At 42.6% G+C, this 21,348-nt stretch overlaps 1 protein-coding gene across 1 annotated transcript in view; it reads left to right on the forward strand.

The window, feature by feature from the left end:
• Window positions 1-2,441: 2,441 nt before the first annotated feature.
• The window catches only part of TRAPPC3L (trafficking protein particle complex subunit 3L), a 63,602-nt gene continuing 44,695 nt past the window's right edge, over window positions 2,442-21,348 (forward strand). The window contains exon 1 of the mRNA XM_075266874.1: window positions 2,442-2,537. Coding sequence (XP_075122975.1) covers window positions 2,442-2,537 — 96 coding nt within the window. The remainder of the gene's footprint in view (window positions 2,538-21,348) is intronic.

Below are 21,348 nucleotides of genomic sequence, written 5' to 3' on the forward strand. Positions count from 1 at the left end.
GAGCGTCATGGCCATTTGTTTCAACCATAGCAACCATACAATGTATATACTGCCTTGTCTTATTCACTTCTATAAAACAAGGCTGTAATGACTTTCCATAGCCACTATGAAAAGGACCATGTGTGATGTAAACAATGGAGTGGTAAGAACTAGAGATGAGCGAACACTACTCGAAACAGCCGTTTCGAATAGCATGCTCCCATAAAAATGAATGTATGTAGCTGGCACGCGGGGGGGGGGGGGGGTTAAGCTACTGGCTGCCAGCAAAGTCTGCGTGCCGGCCGCTTCTATCCATTTCTATAGGAGCGTTCTATTCAAAACGGCTGTTTTGAATAGTGTTCGCTCATCTCTAGTAAGAACGCTTGTAAAAGCACTGCGGCCACTACAAGCAGCTGATCAGCAGCAGTCCTAGATGTTGGCCTCCACTGAGTTAGGACCTATGCTGAGTAAAAGTCATCAATAAAAAGTAGTTAGGCAATCCCTTTAACGTATCCACAGGAAAAGCTCTTAACGGAAGGATTAAACTGAAAAGACTAATGCCACAGGGTGTTATCCTTCATGCATAGGTATCCATGTGAAAAAAACCTCATTTTGGTTATCACTGTTGCCCTGCAGCGCTGGGGTCCTGGGTTTGAACCACGGTTAACTTCTGCAAGGAGTTTGTACGTTCTCCCTGTCTTTGCATGGATTTCCTCCGACCTGCCAAAAATTTACAAATATGTATGTAATGTCCCGGTACTGCTCGTCCCATTCCCTTTACTAGTCCTTGCAGACCGAGATGGTATGTACATTTGCATATAAGGTAAAGAGATTCCTCCCCCTTCATTCCTTCTATATATTTACCAGTGTTTCTATTTTACCAGAGCCAGCGCACGGGGGTCTATTAATGCGCCATCTTGTGGATGTTTTTGTGAACTACACCTGCCTATACTTGCCATTGTAATTTGAGTTGCCAGTGTACAGGAATGTCCAGTATGATCAGGTGACTTTCAGGACCAATCAAGCTCCCTTGACTGGCCTGGAGGAGGAGGAGTTACAGCCCCCTCGAGGGGGGTTGGGGACCTTTTGTCTGGGTCTTTTGGGTGGATCTAGAAAGACAAGACATGTGGAGCTAGCAGCACATGGGGAGCTGAAAATGGCAGCCAAGTCTCAGGGCAACGCATCCGTTATATTTTCTGCGCACATTCAGAAAGCAGAAACAACAGGAAAAAAAATGATGAATAGAATCCTTGACCGCTGACTGAGGACAGATGTGAACCTAGCCTTAGAAGTGAAATGCATGCTTCTGATTCCTATTACATAGTGTCATCCAAGCCTTGTATACTATGCATAGATCTAGAAGAATACAAAGCTATCCTCCCTTGCCCTGGTTTCCCGTGGCGGTTCTACCTTTTGACAAGTTTGATACTCAGTTCTGTGGCTGACCTACAGTAAAGGGTCAGTTCACACTTGAACTGCCCGCGCGGGTTTTGACGCGGTGAGCCGCGTCTCTCTCTTGTCAAAACCCGCCTGCCGCGACCATCGCGGTCGCGGCTTTCCCCTCCGCTGTCGGCTCAAATGAATGAGCCGACATAGGAGGGAGCTGCCGGGGGCGGAAGCCGCGCGGATGAGCCCGCGCGGCTTCCGCCTGAAGAAAGGACATGTCCTTTCTTTTCTCCGCTAGCGGCAGCCCGGTGGTCTACATAGACCACCATTGTAAAGGGGCGGATTTTGAAGCGAAATCCGCCCCTTTGTTCACGTGTGAACTAGCCCTAAAGTTCCACAGTTGTTGAACACCATTTTTTGTAATGTATACAGGTTCAAAATTATGTTGATTCACACCTTAAAGTCACAAAAAAAGAAGACAGTATCTTACCCATAAGGAGTCTATTGCACATTTTGTCTTTGAGCTCTACTTTGTCCACCCCATCTGACCTGAACTAAAAGAGCATTATGTGGTATCATGGCATCTCGTCTGCTGATCACATAGTTTTTCCTTCAACTAGAAGTAGAGTAGCAGTAACACCCTATGGTAGTCACATGGCCCTGCCCCTCTGATTACAGGATATGAATCCTGTAACTGTCCTGCTACGCCAGGTACACATGAAGATATAGACCATGGGCAGTTGTTAGGGAACACTTTATTATACAGTGTTAAAAAATAAAATTTCATCCCTAATGTGCTTCAGTGGACCCTAGGCTTTCCCCTCATTATTACATTGCTATTGACAAAATAGGTTGATTCTTGTGACTGCAACTAGTTTTGTGATGACTAAACTTCTAGTTTAAGGGATCACTGTTTTTCACCCTCAATCCCCCAAAGAGGTATAAACTTTGTTGCATAAGGCTCCCCATGTCATGATCCACAAAATCGTCAGCTCTTGACATCCGGACACAGCAGTGATGACAGGATCAGAACAAGACTAGCTGGTGAGACTGGACAATGAAGCAAGGATTGGAACATGGGGTATGGAACAGGAACACAAGACTGGAATGTGAACACTGAAAAGGCAAAAACATGGAACAGAGCTCAGAAATATGGTTGTGGCACGGCATTGGTATGTACTCATCACACAATGTAATCGATGCACCTGGTCTAGAACAAATCTGGGGGTCCATTACTGAGAATTCATGTTAGGAAAGATCCTAACCAAACCAAAGATCAAGACTAGAGATGAGCGAACACTAAAATGTTCGAGGTTCGAAATTCGATTCGAACAGCCGCTCACTGTTCGAGTGTTCGAATGGGTTTCGAACCCCATTATAGTCTATGGGGAACATAAACTCGTTAAGGGGGAAACCCAAATTTGTGTCTGGAGGGTCACCAAGTCCACTATGACACCCCAGGAAATGATACCAACACCCTGGAATGACACTGGGACAGCAGGGGAAGCATGTCTGGGGGCATAAAAGTCACTTTATTTCATGGAAATCCCTGTCAGTTTGCGATTTTCGCAAGCTAACTTTTCCCCATAGAAATGCATTGGCCAGTGCTGATTGGCCAGAGTACGGAACTCGACCAATCAGCGCTGGCTCTGCTGGAGGAGGCGGAGTCTAAGATCGCTCCACACCAGTCTCATTTCAGGTCCGACCTTAGACTCCGCCTCCTCCGGCAGAGCCAGCGCTGATTGGCCGAAGGCTGGCCAATGCATTCCTATGCGAATGCAGAGACTTAGCAGTGCTGAGTCAGTTTTGCTCAACTACACATCTGATGCACACTCGGCACTGCTACATCAGATGTAGCAATCTGATGTAGCAGAGCCGAGGGTGCACTAGAACCCCTGTGCAAACTCAGTTCACGCTAATAGAATGCATTGGCCAGCGCTGATTGGCCAATGCATTCTATTAGCCCGATGAAGTAGAGCTGAATGTGTGTGTTAAGCACACACATTCAGCACTGCTTCATCACGCCAATACAATGCATTAGCCAGTGCTGATTGGCCAGAGTACGGAATTCGGCCAATCAGCGCTGGCTCTGCTGGAGGAGGTGGAGTCTAAGGTCGGACCTGAATGGAGACTGGTGTGGAGCGATCTTAGACTCCGCCTCCTCCAGCAGAGCCAGCGCTGATTGGCCGAATTCCGTACTCTGGCCAATCAGCGCTGGCCAATGCATTCTATTAGCCCGATGAAGTAGAGCTGAATGTGTGTGCTAAGCACACACATTCAGCACTGCTTCATCACGCCAATACAATGCATTAGCCAGTGCTGATTGGCCAGAGTACGGAATTCGGCCAATCAGCGCTGGCTCTGCTGGAGGAGGCGGAGTCTAAGGTCGGACCTGAATGGAGACTGGTGTGGAGCGATCTTAGACTCCGCCTCCTCCAGCAGAGCCAGCGCTGATTGGCCGAATTCCATACTCTGGCCAATCAGCGCTGGCCAATGCATTCTATTAGCCCGATGAAGTAGAGCTGAATGTGTGTGCTAAGCACACACATTCAGCACTGCTTCATCACGCCAATACAATGCATTAGCCAGTGCTGATTGGCCAGAGTACGGAATTCGGCCAATCAGCGCTGGCTCTGCTGGAGGAGGCGGAGTCTAAGGTCGGACCTGAATGGAGACTGGTGTGGAGCGATCTTAGACTCCGCCTCCTCCAGCAGAGCCAGCGCTGATTGGCCGAATTCCGTACTCTGGCCAATCAGCGCTGGCCAATGCATTCTATTAGCCCGATGAAGTAGAGCTGAATGTGTGTGCTTAGCACACACATTCAGCTCTACTTCATCGGGCTAATAGAATGCATTGGCCAATCAGCGCTGGCCAATGCATTCTATTAGCTTGATGAAGCAGAGTGTGCACAAGGGTTCAAGCGCACCCTCGGCTCTGATGTAGCAGAGCCGAGGGTGCACAAGGGTTCAAGTGCACCCTCGGCTCTCCTACATCAGAGCCGAGGGTGCGCTTGAACCCTTGTGCAGCCTCAGCTCTGCTACATCAGAGCCGAGGGTGCGCTTGAACCCTTGTGCACACTCTGCTTCATCAAGCTAATAGAATGCATTGGCCAGCACTGATTGGCCAGAGTACGGAATTCGGCCAATCAGCGCTGGCCAATGCATCCCTATGGGAAAAAGTTTATCTCACAAAAATCACAATTACACACCCGATAGAGCCCCAAAAAGTTATTTTTAATAACATTCCCCCCTAAATAAAGGTTATCCCTAGCTATCCCTGCCTGTACAGCTATCCCTGTCTCATAGTCACAAAGTTCACATTCTCATATGACCCGGATTTGAAATCCACTATTCGTCTAAAATGGAGGTCACCTGATTTCGGCAGCCAATGACTTTTTCCAATTTTTTTCAATGCCCCCAGTGTCGTAGTTCCTGTCCCACCTCCCCTGCGCTGTTATTGGTGCAAAAAAGGCGCCAGGGAAGGTGGGAGGGGAATCGAATTTTGGCGCACTTTACCACGCGGTGTTCGATTCGATTCGAACATGGCGAACACCCTGATATCCGATCGAACATGTGTTCGATAGAACACTGTTCGCTCATCTCTAATCAAGACAGAAGGATAGTCAGAGAGGTACAAACTTTATAGCATAAGGACATCCAGACATAGGTAGTACCAGACACAATAACAGGGAAGTGTATTGAGGCAGAGCCCACAGGAACAAAGTATCAGATGGAAACTGGGAACTGTATTTTGGCGCTCAGGCCATGATGAGCGCACTGACTTTGTGATATCCATATAAGATATAGACACCTATTGCATTTCTTTGGTGCCCACAATTGAAGAGGTTAATGGTGAAGATCAGTGCCAGCACTTGAATCGTCAAAAAGATGAAAAAATTGGTCACAGCACCAGAAAATTTTGATAAACTAGAGTTTAAATGATGTCTACTAGAGATGAGCGAATATACTCGATCGAATACCTGCGCCGCAAAGCTCCCGATGCAAAAACACTTCCAAATTTTTACTGCCCCTCCCACATTCCCTGCCACCGGGAGCTATGTATTCGATCGAGTATATTCGCTCATCTCTAATGTCTACCACCACACCTGCTGGACCATTCATTTTCTTCTGCAGTCACTACTCAGTGTCAATCCCTCAAAACAGAAATGCTGAATATGTCCCATGCACAGGGGTTTACAGCAACCCCGAAAGAAAACAGGTGCTCCAGCAGATGTGGCTCCATCCTGACTGCACCAAACAGCTCATTTGCAAATTGAACTGAAATTCTCAGCAGCAAGACTTTGACACAAGAAAAGTATGTTTAGCACTATCTAGCCCTATAACTACATACACTAGAAGTGGTTTAAAAGTAGATTTAATGAACGGGGCCACACGGTGGCTCAGTGGTTAGCACTGCAGTCTTGCAGCGCTGGAGTCCTGGTGCTCAAATCCCACCAAGGGCATAAAACCATCTGCAAGGAGTTTGTATGTTCTCCCCATGTTTGCATGGATTTCCATCCCATATTCCAAGAAAAACATACTGATAGGGAAAAAATGTACATTGTGAGCTCTATGTGGGGCTCACAATCTACATAAAAAAATAAAATAAAAATAAAAGTAGATTTAATGGTGGTATATTCCCTTTAATATATCTCCCCCCAACACACATATTTAACTCGTCCATTGCTCATGTACTAACTGTTCAGTAACTTTGTTATGGTTCCCCTCACTAAGCTTTCTGATGCTGAAAAGTCAACTTATACGCTTTAAGACCTTAGATTGGCATATGCAAATTTACCTTAATTAGTCACAGAGGTGGGGAGCAGCTTGATCTAGTTATGTAGTCATCACACTAAATCACACCTCATTGATGATACCCTGCTTAACTACCAGCCTCACAGGATGTGATTTACGGCAATGGCTGCATGACTAGATGAAGCTGTACCCACCCCTCTGATTCGTTAAGAAAAATTAGCATATGTTGGTCTAAGGTTTTATGAGCTTATAGTCTGACTTTCCAGCATCAGAAAGCTTAGTGAGGGGGACCATCGCTTAGGTCAATACTTTATGCTGCACAAGCTGGGGCCTGTTTAGGGTGGAAAAACTACCTGACAATTTCCTTTAAATCTTTATGTGTCATAGTCGCAATTTATTACTTTAAAATGAAAAGCCCATCAAAGTTTATGCGCTGCACTTGCAATCCTACATTAGAAAGACTTTATATTATGCTACGCACAAACTAGCAAATACAATGGGTACGGAAAGTATTCAGACCGCTTTAAATTTTTGATTCTTTGTTTCATTGCAGCCATTTGCTAAAAGCAAAAAAGTTCATTTTATTTCTTATTAATGGACACTCAGCATCCCATCTTGACAGAAAAAAAAACAAAAATATAGATATTTTTGCAAATTTATTAAAACAGAAAAACTGAAATATCACATGGTCATAATTATTCAGACCCTTTGCTGTGACACTCATATTTAACTCACATGCTGTCCATTTCCTTCTGATCCTCCTTGAGATGGTTCTACTCCTTCATTGGACTCCAGCTGTGTTTAATTAAACTGATTGGACCTGATTAGGAAAGACACACATCTGACTATATAAGACCTCACAGCAAACAGTGCATGTCAGAGCAAATGAGAATCATGAGGTCAAAGGAACTGCCCAAGGAGCTCAGAGACAGAATTGTGGCAAGGCACAGATCTGGCCAAGGTTACAAAATAATTTCTGTAGCACTCAAGGTTCCTAAGAGTACAGTGGCCTCCATAATCCTTAAATGGAAGAGGTTTGGGAAGACCAGAACTGTTGTAAGTCATATGAAAGCATGCATAGAGTATGCCAAAAAACACATGAAGGACTCCCAGACTATGAGAAATAAGATTTTCTGGTCTGATGAGACAAAGATTGAACTTTTTGGCGATAATTGTAAGTGGTATGTATGGAGAAAGCCAGGCACCGCTCATCACCTGCTCAATACAATCCCAACAGTGAAACATGGTGGTGGCGGCATCATGCTATGGGGGTGTTTTTCAGTTGCAGGAACAGGACGAATGGTTGCAATTGAAGGAAAGATGAATGCAGCCAAGTACAGAGATATCATGGAAGAAAACCTCTTCCAGAGTGCTGTGGACCTCATACTGAGCCGAAGGTTCACCTTCCAACAAGACAATGACCCTAAGCACACAGCTAAAATAATAACTCTGTGACCATTCTTGACTGGCCCGGCCAGAGCCCTGACCTCAACCCAATTGAGCATCTCTGTAGAGACCTGAAAATGGCTGTCCACCAACGTTCACCATCCAACCTGACAGGACTGAAGAGGATCTGCAAGGAAGAATGGCATAGGATCCCCAAATCCAGTTATGAAAAACTTGTATCATTCCCAAGAAGACTCATGCCTGTACTAACTCAAAAGGGTGCAAATACTCAATACTGAGCACAGGGTCTGAACAAAGAGTGAAAAATATAAAGGGGTCTGAATACTTTCCGTACCCGCTGTAGGGGATGTTTGCACAACATGCAATTTTCTTTGTCATAAATGTCAATTGCTGATTTTGACTATAAAGGTAACACTCTGGAAACAGTTTAGGCCTCTTGATCTTTAAACCGTAATTCACCAAGATTTAAGGGAATAGGTGTCATGTTCCAATTTTTTTGGTGAATCTTAAGATGGTATTCCCATGTAGGAGATTTATGGCAGGACATGCCATAAATATAAAATAAGTGTCTTGGGTCCACATCTATATCAAGAACAGCAGTCCCACACTCCCCTGTTTTATGGTGACTGAGTCCAGAGATGGCCAAGCATCTGTGTCTCTCCATTAGCAAGTTATAGAACTTAATGGAGAATGCAGTATACATGCATTTCCTTTTGATATCCCAAAAATGACTCAGAGGGTAATGTCTTTGATCTTTTGGTAACTGTGAGGTACTGGAATAACTAATGCATTTCCTTGCTCTGCACATCACTGTCTACATCACTTTTGTATTATGATGCTGTGGGGTCACATCACAATGGTCCTTTAGCTGTGTGTATTATTCTTAGAGTATAACATGTAGCCTCAGTTTTCAGCCATTACAATACCTTGGGTGAAATCTGAAGCATTTTGGCCTATCCACCCCTCTATCTGCTGTAAACTATTTAGAAACTGTCACTATGTCATCTTGAGACATTCACTAATGTGATTCAAGTTGCATTGCAACCTAATGTCGTGATTTCAACTTTCACTACACTGCAATGCACTGCTCAGTATTTTTGGAACGAAAAGTTGCAGACACGGTAACCCCTTCACTGTTTATATCGCACACTTATTGTGGTGACCGTATGATGTAATTGCAGCCATGTCCTATACAAGTGTATAAGAGGAGGCTGTAGTTACATTGCAAGGCCGCAACATAAACCAAGAAGGGGTCACTGCGCTGCACGAGGCAGGGGAGGTAATAAGGCAGGGAAGGTAATAAATCTTCCCTGCCATCTCTATGGGAGCTCTGGCTGAAGTTACAGCCGGATCCCAGCTTCAGTAGTTGCACGATCTCCGTGCAGCTGCTGTGTTCTGACTGGACGGTACCGGTACGTCCTGTCAGAACTACGCAACCACTATCCGGACGTATATAGTCTATGGGCGGTCCGGAAGTGGTTAATCTACTATCTCTCATATACTTCTAACATCCATGTTACCTATTTGCATATCTTATTGACGACTTAGGTTTCCTTATTTCACAACTTTCTTTAGTTGATGTGTATGGGTGCTTTTTGTATGTTCTATGACTTTCTTTTGCTATTTCATTATGTCACAGCCATGACATTATATTGTGTATTACATATTGTGATTTTTGATTTTGCTTTATGTTTGTTTCTAGATCATTTCTGATGAAGGTCGCAGGACCGAAACGTCATATACCTTGATCTAGTTCTCACTTTGTTCATATATGCTGATTTACTTTATGTTCATGGCGTAATCACTGTAATAATCATTTGCCCTTTGAATAAATGATCACATTTCCTTAAATATCAGTGTGTGCAGCAGCATCTACCTTTACTGACTGTTCGGGTCGGAGGACCCTATTACTGCTAGCACCACACTACAAATAGAGTGTGCAGTACCACTGTTCCTTTCGATTTGGACAGCTGGAAGAAGTGGTCATGACAGCCCAGTCCAAATGCAGGCAGGAAATGTGAAGAGAGATGTCACATGTAAGCCACAAAATGTTTCCTGTGCTTATTTCACATATATTGTCTGCAGTGCCCTACATAGAGCTGCTATATACATCTATACACTGGTACCTTGGTATGTTACATATTTGGCACCATAAGCCCTGGTGATTCTGCCACAAGTAGCTTCCTGCAAAAAAAAAATTGCATTTTATACTGTTGTTCTGTATTTTGTATAATGTGCCATTCATAATTAATATGAGTATAGCCATAATAATGGCCAGATATTATGTACCGCCCATTAAGAATGTATGTATTACTATGGCTTTACTCATGTTGTGCATTACTAGGTTCCCTTTTCATAGATACAATGTACTGCCAGTTATAAATATATGAAGAACCATTTTCCCCTCTAAGATGTTACTAGGATTCTAGGATTATACAGTATTTGGATGTCTGTATGGTACTTTCTTTTGTAATACATATTATGGTGGGACCATTATTTATTTTTACCAGTGGCTTTCTTAAGACCAGTTGAGGTATGTTTATCTTCTTTCCTAATATTTTATAGTTATATTGTTAACGTTGCTTATTCTATGTTCTTCCTTAATCCTGGTACATAGCAATTGGAACAATTACCGTATGGAACAATTACCTGTACAACTATGTAATGAAGAACCTCCATGCTAAGTACCTAGAAGGATTGATGTTGCTTTGAAAGCAAAGTATAGTCACACCAAACAATATGATTTAGATTTCTCGTTTGTTCATTCACTTATAATTTTACGAATTGACAAAATAAGCTATTAACTCTTCTATTATTGAAAACATTCATACTGTGTAGCATCCCCCTCCCCTCCGCCTAAAACTTTTGCACAGTATTGTACCTCTCTACCATCCTCAATTCAAAGGTACAGTCATATTTGGTGCTGTCCTACTGTACTGTTGTGTTGGGTGGTAAGTTCTAACTTAAACTCATTTGCATACGGAGGATTACACAGTGTGGGGACCACTAGAAGGGGGCATTATAGTGTAGGAACCACAATAACGGGGCTGTAGTGTCGGGGCACAATAAGGGGGGTATTGTACAGTGTGGGGGCCACAATAAGAGAGTATTATACATATAGGAGGTCACATTAAGAGAGATTACATAGCATGGGGGTCATGAGATGAAGGAGAATTATAATGTGTGGGGACCACAAGGAGGGTATTATACTGTTTGATGGTCACTGGGGTGATGTTATACCATGTGAAGTCTACAAAGGGAACCTTATACTGTATACGGTTATAAGGGGCATTAAACTCTGACTGAGCCACTAAAGAGGCTTTATATTGTTTGGAGGCATATCGAACTCAGTGGGATTAGCCGCGGCCAAAGGTGGCTAGAATGAGGTGAGAGGCATATGCAAATATGCAAGTTTTGTCCCTTTATCGGTCCTATGAAAGTTGGAAGGTATGACCTTTCTATACTCTGATCTGACATGTACCACTTTTTTCCTCTCCCTACAAGAATCTCCAGCACTGGGAGAACAGTAGGCTAGAGCTGACAAAGTCAAAATAATAACACCAAGAGTTACATGGAGGAGTTCCACAGACTCTACAGCAACAAATTAGAAGGTACTTCACTGCTAAATCTTGTTGAAGATTCCGTGACTTGAGACTCCCTGATGATTAGACCCATTAAAGGGGCTCTATCAGCAAAATCATGCTGATAGAGCCCCACATATGCGTGAATAGCCTTTAAAAAGGCTGTCCAGGCACCGTGAATGTTATATTACACTACCCCCCACCCCGTTTTAAAATAATAACCTAAAAAACAATGTGCTCTACTTACAGATCGTGCACGCTGGGCGGGCATTCAGGGTGTGTCTTCATCTTCGTCCACGCTTCTTCTTCCTCCGATGTCTTCGGGTCCCGTCCTCCTCCGGCAGGGGTGAACCTGCAGAAAGCCGCCCCCCCGCCGGGGAGGGGGCGGAGCGGGGGCAGGGCTTAGCGGAGGGGGCGGTGCTAGCGGCGTTCGCAGCAGAGAGCAGGCCCAGAGACTGCCTGCGCTCTGCCTGAGCGTGCGGGGAGGCTGCTGGAGCAGCGCTGCTCCAGTGGCCTCCCCAAACCACCGCTCCGTGCTAAGCCAGTCCAGGACAGCTTGTCCTGGACTGGCTTAGGTTAGCAAAAATGCCGCCCTCCCTGAGGCCCTGGCATAGCGCCGCCTGAAGCGCTCGCTTCAGGTCGCCTCATGGGAGGTGCGGCGCTGTCCTCCGGCGCTCGCAAACGGACACTGATATAAAAAAAATAGCCTAGGCGCATGCGCAGTAGCATGCGGCTTCTACTACTGCTACTGCGCATGCGCCCAGGCCATTTTTTTTATATCAATGTCTGCTCGCGAGCGCCAGAGGAGGACGGGACCGGAGGACGTCGGAGGAAGAAGAGGCGTGGATGAAGAAGAAGACACACCCTGAATCCCCGCCCAGTGTGCACGTTCGGTAAGTAGAGCACATTCTTTTTTAGGTTATTATTTTAAAACGGGGGGGGGGGGTAGTTTAATATAACTTTTACGGTGCCTGAATAGCCTTTTTAAAGGCTATTCACGCATATGTGGGGCTCTAGCAGCATAATTTTGCTGATAGAGCCCCTTTAATCTGGACCTAAACAGTAGCGGAAAGCCGCCACAGAATTTATCTTCCTTTTCCGCTGTGTGAACATACCCTTAATGTAGATTATTTAGAAAGTTATTTTTTTTACTTTAGTGTGTGTTCAAAAAAGGCCTTCCATCACTGTGTGTCTGTGTATGTGTATGTGTGTGTGTGTGTGTGTGTGTGTATGTGTGTGCGTGCGCGGGGCAGTTAAGACTCTCAGTGTCTCTTCTAAAGCACCTGTCAGGATTTTCTCTGCCTTTTACTCAGGAATCCTCCTCCAAATCTCATAAACATATAAAGAATTTAGCTTCTTATATTCTATCTCTATATGACCAACAAATTGTTTGTCTACAAAATTCACTTTTAATTTAGATCTTTTTATTTAATCTTTAGAATTCTTTACATAGCTTCTCTAGCGATCATTGTAAAAGCAGTAATTCACAAACTTGTATTTTAATTGATCAATTCTAATTTATTTTCATAACCATCATCTTCATTGTCCTCATCGTTATTACTGTCCTTTTTCATTTATTTCGAGATCCATTAAGGCCCTTTGGTTTCTAACAATGTATCATAAAATAGCTGCAGGGAACAGAATCCTTAGTGGTAATTTAGTATATTTTTCCTTTTACGTAAATGGAACAGCCACATTATTTAATCTGAGTCAGGCTCTTGTGCTTTTAAACCATCTTGCTGGCAATCAATTTGCTTTCCAGTGCTAAATGCATGCACATTGTAGGAGGAGCAGCAAAGTGTACAACATCACTAGAGACAAGGCGAAATGCAAGATCAATGCAATGAACAAAAAACAAGCAGAGGATACAGACAAAGTACCGCTGAGACCAGTAATCATTATTATCATCCTATTCCCAGATCTTCGAGATGGCAAGGTCATCAAACCGAAAACAAGAAATCTTCAAAATAGTAAGACCATGTACAGCTATTATTTTATTACTAGATGATATAACACAGGATATATTTATCTTTGGTTTGGTCCCGGTTAGCATTGTGTTTGTATGATTTAATGGCAATTTATATCATACTGTATTAATATATTAATAGTATAGTCATTTTCCACCTACTGCTGATTATGATATATACATGTATCCCATGCTCTACTAACCATATTTACCAACTTATTTGATCTAATTATGTGTATACTTAGTATATACAGTATGAGATAATATGAGCAGTATGAGATTATTAAGTACCATGTTCGTGCTATTTTAAGGTGAATCATTAACAGTGTTATCTTATATAATTTTAAGCAATACGTTGCTACATGCAATGTTTTCTTGCACTTTTACAAGTATACCACAACCCTCCCCCTCCTAGAGCCATTAAAGATGTATGTAATATATATATGTTACACTAATGTCTATATTTTTCATGAAGAGGGACACTATATACATATATATACAGATTCTGTGTATACATGTGTAATATACATACTATATATATTTCAGCACATTTAAGAAAATTCATCAGCTGATATCAGTCCCTTTCCTAGTGGAGTTGCCATTGCTATTGTCCTATCTTACACACTTATGTAGATGTACCAGTGTTTCTAAACTAATAAAAAGTCCATTATGAACATATGCATTGGAAAGTATGAAAAACTAGTGCATGATTATTACGGGAAAGTATTTTTTGGAAACTTATTTTCCTTTACACTTTTGCATTACCCTTTTGATTTTGGGTGGTGCCTGTTTTATATCATTATTCATATCTGGTCTAATAAAATGAGAATAGAATGAGTTAATGCAGCAAGTCAATATTTGCAGTGTTGACCCTTCTTCTTCAGGACCTCTGCAATTCTCCCTGGCATGCTCTCAATCAACTTCTGGACCAAATCCTGACTGATAGCAGTCCATTCTTGCACAATCAATGCTTGCATTTTGTCAGAATTTGTAGGTTTTTGTTTGTCAACCCGTCTCTTGATGATTGACCACAAGTTCTCAATGGGATTAAGATCTGGGGAGTTTCCAGGCCATGGACCCAAAATCTCTATGTTTTGTTCCCTGAGCCATTTAGTTATCACCTTTGCTTTATGGCAAGGTGCTCCATCATGCTGGAAAAGGCAATGTTGATCGCCAAACTGCTCTTGGACGGTTGGGAGAAGTTGATCTTGTAGGACATTCTGGTACCATTCTTTATTCATGGCTGTGTTTTTAGGCAAGACTGTGAGAGAGCCGATTCCCTTGGCTGAGAAGCAACCCCACACATGAATGGTTTCAGGATGCTTTACAGTTGGCATGAGACAAGACTGGTGGTAGCACTCACTTCGTCTTCTCCGAATAAGCTGTTTTCCAGATGTCCCAAACAATCAAAAAGGGGATTCATCAAAGTAAATGACTTTACCCCAGTCCTCAGCAGTCCACTCCCTGTACCTTTTGCAGAATATCAGTCTGTCCCTGATGTTTTTTCTGGAGAGAAGTGGCTTCTTTGCTGCCCTCCTTGAGACCAGGCCTTGCTCCAAGAGTCTCCGCCTCACAGTGTGTGCAGATGCACTCACACCTGCCTGCTGCCATTCCTTAGCAAGCTCTACACTGCTGGTAGCCCGATCCCGCAGCTGAAACACTTGGTCCTGGTCTTTCTTGGGCGCCCTGGAGACTTTTTGCCTACAATGGAACCTCTCTCCTTGAAGTTCTTGATGATGCAATAGATTGTTGACTGAGGTGCAATCTTTCTAGCTGCGATACTCTTCCCTGTTAGGCCATTTTTGTGCAGTGCAATGATGACTGCACGTGTTTCTTTAGAGATAACCATGGTTAACAGAAGAGAAACAATGATGCCAAGCACCAGCCTCCTTTTTAAGTGTCCAGTGGTGTCATTCTTACTTAATCATGACAGATTGATCTCCAGCCCTGTCCTCATCAACACCCACACCTGTGTTAATGGAGCAATCACTGAAACGATGTTAGCTGGTCCTTTTAAGGCAGGGCTGCAATGATGTTGAAATGTGTTTTGGGGGATAAAGTTCATTTTCTAGGCAAATATTGACTTTGCAAGTAATTGCTGTTAAGCTGATCACTCTTTATAACATTCTGGAGTATATGCAAATTGCCATTAGAAAAACTGAAGCAGTAGACTTTGTAGAAATTAATATTTCTATCATTCTCAAAACTTTTGACCATGACTGTACATCAGCAAAGAGTTATAATTAAAAAACTATTTTATATAGTATTATGCCTAAAATAAATCATGTCAATGGGAGGCATTGGGCTCCTGGGCTCAAATTCAAACATTGCAAATATCTCCATATAGTTTGTATGTTCTCCCTGCGGGGATACTATAGAGTACTTTGCTACCAAAGCCTTGATTATAATACTGTAGTTCACTATCCCCATTGAAACAGTAAATACATAGTGTTCTGCCTTTCGTGTCCATTTGTGATCAGAAAAATGTAAGCCATACACAGAAATTGTGTCTTGAGGGGCCATAGCATTGCTTTCTATTAGCGATAAATGTGGCTCCTTAGCTTGATCACACCGACAGACCCTGAGCTGTTCTCCGAACCTCCTTATAAGATCAAATTTTCCCGCCACTGAAGCCATCGGACCAATCAGCTGACGAACTCGGGTGCTGGGCAGATTAGTAGAAACTACTAGAACCTGCTGCTGCTTGGCACAGCTGACCAGCACTTGTCCCGCACTTTCAGGTAAGACCTGAGAATAGATGTGAGGTGAGGGAAGAGAACTTGCAAACCAAAAACCAAATCTACTAAACTTTACTAAAACCACACTTACGCTAGGTTCACACCTGCATTCATGTCTCCGTTCTATGGTTTCCGTCTTCTGCATGGCAGAAGACGGAAACCATAGACCGGGTCCGGCCGTGAGCGGCGGTGAGCGTTTTAGGCTCTCCGCCGCGAAACTGGATTTTTTAATCCGGACACAGAGTAGTGCATGTCTGACTCTGTGTTCGGATTATAAAACCCGGTTTCGCGGCGGAGAGCGCAAAACGCTCACTGCCGCTCACGGCCGGACAGCTTTCTCACCCATTCAAATGAATGGGTGAGAAAGTCTCCTGCAGGCTTCCGTCTCCTGCATTTGTTTTATGCAGGAAACGGAAACCTGCAATAAGGACAGATGAACGCTGATGTGAACGAGCCCTTAGTAATCCACTTTAAAACACATTAAATTCATAACTCCTTTAAATTACTTTAATTTAAAATGGGCTATTCCCATGAATATAATTATTTTAAAATTTGTAGATAATTAAAAGTTAAACATTTTTGCAAATATAAGTAATTAAACATTTTGAAGAGTTTTAAAGATTTTCTCTAAATATCTTGTGGTCACAGTCTTGTTGTCTTGTTCGGTTTCCAGTGGATACGACCATGAATGCAGAACTTTTCTAAAGTCATGAAATCAGCAATGATTTGCTTATTGTGGCCGGGATATCTTCTCATATCTTATTGTCGCTGATAACCCAGCGACATTAAGAAAATCATAGCTGGGCTCCTGACAAGTCCCTGACCATAGAAAGTTTCTGCATTTGTGGTCATATCTATTGGCAACCTATAAAGACAACAAACTGTCACCACTAAGATGGTTAGAGAAAATCTTTAAAACTCTGCAGAATTTTGCACTGCTTATATTTGGAAAAATGCTTAACTTTGAATTATCTACAAATATAGATATGATTATGTACATGGGAATACCCCTTTAATGCTCCTTGTCATTCTCTGTTATAGGTAGTTCGGTACAGCTTGAGATATCCATTTGGGTACCAGGTACTACCAGAACATGACTTTAAATTTGGTTTAAAGCAAAATAGTATTTTGGGCACTCTTTTAGGTTGCCTACCAGATTTGGGTCCACTTCTCATCAGTGAAGCTCAAATCTGTTTCCTATTTTGAAACTTAGGAGAGCTGGGAAGTCTAAGAAGACTGAATTAGGTTTGTGTACATCTTCATTATGAGCTGCCTGTTGTGCACATATTGCACACAGTAATTTTCAATGCTAGTGAGTCTCGGGAGAAAGTGGTTTTCTTGAGAGAAGTGTTAATGAAGTGCCGCCATTGTAGTTAATAGTACATCTCCAGAGGTTGAAGGCTAAAGCAACACTGTAAAGAAGCAAAGGAAGAGACACCCTCAAGGGATAGAAGGTGAGAAATCAAGATAGATACAAGATACAGATACAAAGGGGCTTTATTAGCATAACCGAAGAAAAAACATTTGGTATTGCCAAAGCAAAGAATGGTTGGGGGTGGGGGAAGAGGGTGGGAGTGGGCGAGGGGTGTGTGGTTTGGGGGCATGTGCATCCTAGGCATTTTGTTGTTCTTGTTTGGCTTTATTAAGCCAATTAGGAAAGACCCAAGGAGTTTTCTTCCTGGGAAAACAAGGGTGTTTTTTTTTTTTATTAGTGGTGATCCGATTAAGTCAGAAGAAATGAATTGTCTAGAGTATTTCGGACTCCCAAACTCTGAGAGAGTGTTTTGTAATGAGGTCGTAGATTGGAGGTTGAGTTGTTGGGAATGTCCATAGGATCTAGTCAAGGAGGGCTGGGGCAATATCTATATCCTGTATTGCCATAATTGTACTGTCCCACAGAGTAAAGGTAACATGTTACTTCTGCTGTACACTGCGCGGAAAAAAAACAATTCAAAGTTATAAAGCAGTGCCAGAATTGATGGGTTTTTTTATAATCAACTAAGAAAGAGTTAATAAAATTAAGTCAATAACGTATAGGCAGCCAAAAATGGTGTAATTACAAAATACTCATACTGCAAAAAATAAGCCCTTATATGTCTACATCACCAGAAAAGTAAAATATAGCTTGTATAATGTGAAGGCAAAGACCCCAAAAATTGCCAAATCATTAGAACACAACTGGCTGCAACAGGGAGAGAATGTCTAAGCTATGCGATCATTTATCAAGGTAGACCCTTTTAGAGCTACAAGGGAAAAGACATCAGAAATGACCCTCAGAGAGAGTCATAGGAGCTATTGGGAAAATAATAGGGAATTTGGTGTTCCCGATGTACCCCACACAGCTTACATATTCACTTTTCACCATCCGCTGTGCATTCACATATGGCATACTAATGCTCACTACACTTAAATTATTTAAGTGGTGCAGTTTTCAAAATCTTATTCTCTGAAGCGGATTCCACTTTACTGGTACTTTAGAGGCTCTGTACAAATGAAATGGTTTAATTGCCAAATTAGTATTTCTATTCCAAAAGGAACAGATTCCCAGCTATGGACAGTGCTGTTTTGGTCTTTTGGACCTCCTCAGCATAGCGCAGGGATACTGATTTGGCAGGGTGAGAGACTATAGACCAGGGTCATGGGATAATCATACACATTAGGGAGAGTGTGTGCCTACATAGGCAGTACGGAGACTTACAAGTCATTCCTGCTCCGCTAGGGACTCTGGGTAAAAAAATATGCAAGTCTCCGTACTTCCTATGTAGGCACACACTCTCCCTAATGTGTATGATTATCCCCTGACCCTGGTCTATAGTCTCTCACTCTGCCAAATCAGTATCCCTGCACTATGCTGAGGAGGTCCAAAAGACCGAAACAGCGCTGTCCACAGCTGGTAATATGTTCCTTTTGGAATAGAAATACTAATTTGGCAATTAAATCCGCATCATGATAGTAGGCTTATTAACTGAGTCATGCATGATGTTAAGGAGGCTGCCCTCTAGAGGGCGGCATACAGAGGCACTGTTCTCCTAATTAGTAAATTAGGAGAGGTTTTGTTCTAGTTTTCTTTTTGTCACTTTTTTTTTTTATGCATTGAAATTTAAATTTTTTGGAATTAAAAGTTATATTTTATGACTTTCGGAGAGCTGCCAGATTTTCCTTCTCTGCATAGTCAATGGGAGGCGGAAAATCCACTTGGTATTGGCAAAAACCGCGTGGAAAAACCGCTAGTCGTTTTATACGACTTTCGGAGAGCTGCTGGCTTTTCCTTCTCTACGTGTTTACTATGCTACTCCCTTAAGTCTGAAGTACCCGTGCACCCCGAAAAATATTGTACTAGGATCAAGTCTTATATGGAGGTGAGTCACAAATATTTTTTTGTTCTTATCCCATTGACTGTGTTGGTTTTTGTAGGCGGAAACTGCCTGAAGGAAGCTTTTTTTTTCACTAGCAGAAAAAAAAAGCTTGCGAAACCCATAGAACTCTATGGGTAGGTGTTTTTTCTACGTCAATTCTGACACGGATTCAGCGCCAAAATTCTTGCCAAAAAACTCAGTGTGAATGGACCCTCACAGTCACCGCAAAGCCACTACAGTGACTACAGTCACTAGCAATTCCCATCCACACATAACAAAAAATACACACAGACTTTCTTTGAAAAGCGTTGCAGGAAAAAACACAATGCGTTGCCACAGTGCTTTTTTGCTGCAGTCCACTATATGGGTATTAGCCTAAAGGCAGACTACATGCCTAGGCTTTATTTTCTACATCTGTGGCATTGGGACTGAATGAAACACCTGAATTCATTCATTAAGAGGTGTGTCCTGATGTATACTGTACGCATCTGGATCACATGTGGTAATAGGCTCTAAAGTAGCCCCAAACAGCATCCAGAAGAGGACCTACCAATGTGTGCCTATTGGCAGTAGATAGATAGTACTATGATAAGAATAGAGCTTGCAAACTTTCGCAACATCTCAGATAAGAATAGATATGAAATAAGGTGTACCACTCTATACTCAAATGAGCTGTGATGTGGGAATGGGTCACCTGAGATGGTTAATGATTAGAGATGAGCGAGTAGTACTTGAGCGAGTAGTACTTGATCGAGTAGGTATTCGATCGAATACTACGGTATTCAAAATACTCGTACTCTATCGAGTACCACTCGCTGTTCGAATGTAAAAGTTTTATGCAAAACCAGCATTGATTGGCCGAATGCTATACAGTCCGGCAATCAACGCTGGTTCTTCTCCTACCTTTAGAAGTCTCCTTCGTGCAGTTTCCCCGCCGCGTCTTCCGGCTCTTCATTCACTCTGCCAGGCATCGGGCCTGGGCAGAGCCGACTACGCATGTCCGCTTGTAGTGCGGGCATGCGCAGTCGGCTCTGCCCAGGCCCAATGCCTGGCAGAGTGAATGAAGAGCCGGAAGACGCTGCGGGGACGCTGCAAGAAGAAGACTGCACGGAGGATCCAGCCTGACCCTCACTCGTGGACTTGGTAAGTATAATTTGATCGAACGTTGCCTACCCCTGAAACGAGCATTTTCCCCCCATAGACTATAATAGGGTTTCGATATTCGATTTGAGTAGTCGAATATTGAGGGGCTACTCGAAACGAATATCGAACCTCGGACATTTTACTGTTCGCTCATCTCTATTAATGATGAAGACCAAAGAGTGTGAAGGAATATGTAACCGAGATGCCTCTGAAACTTTTAATGGACACACAACACATCCCAAGTGTAGTCGTGAGACTGGTGGAGACCAAATTAACTACACTAAATATGTAGTAATGGCCAAGTGTCTGGTGTTTTACCCAGAGTGACATCACGTAAAGAAGTGGAAATTGACTTTTATCATCTTTTATGTTTAAGATTAACATGGTGTCCAATTTATGAAAATCCCAGTGAAGCAGGTAGTTCATATTTTTTTTACAAAGTACAGCAAATGACAGACCATCATTGCATGATGTCTATTTGTTTAACTTTTTGTGTTCTGACTGTCCTTTGTGCGAATTCTTGTCACAATCTTAATAAAACAAGTATTTTCAGAATACACGGGACATGAATTATTTATGAAGTGGCAGACCTCAAATACATTTAACTTTAGACCTAAGTTCAGAAGAGCACTGCTTGTTCACACTGGATCCTATTGATCACATTGTTTTAAAGGTGACGGTAAAGTGAAGGTGAAAGCATCACTTTACCGTTTTGATGTTATATACTAAATTACTTAACCCTTTAGACTCATTTCACATCTCGTTTTTACACTAAATTTTGTATATGAACCAGGAAAGCTCCTGTATATGCTATTAGACCTAGAGGTTATTCTTTCAGAAAACTATGCTTTCCTATGCATTCTTATGTTAACACAATCGCCGAAGGTGGTAGGAACCACAAACATTATGTTAGGAGTTCACATACAACAACTCATGTTATTACACTCTCCTGACTTAATGATTAGGATGGAGGGAGATGGATAAATTGGAGCTCCCTGCTGTCAAAGGTGGTGAATCTCAATAAGTTAACCAATAAAA

This window comes from Leptodactylus fuscus, chromosome 3 (genome assembly GCF_031893055.1).
Source record: "Leptodactylus fuscus isolate aLepFus1 chromosome 3, aLepFus1.hap2, whole genome shotgun sequence".
In the NCBI taxonomy this organism is placed as follows: domain Eukaryota; kingdom Metazoa; phylum Chordata; class Amphibia; order Anura; family Leptodactylidae; genus Leptodactylus; species Leptodactylus fuscus.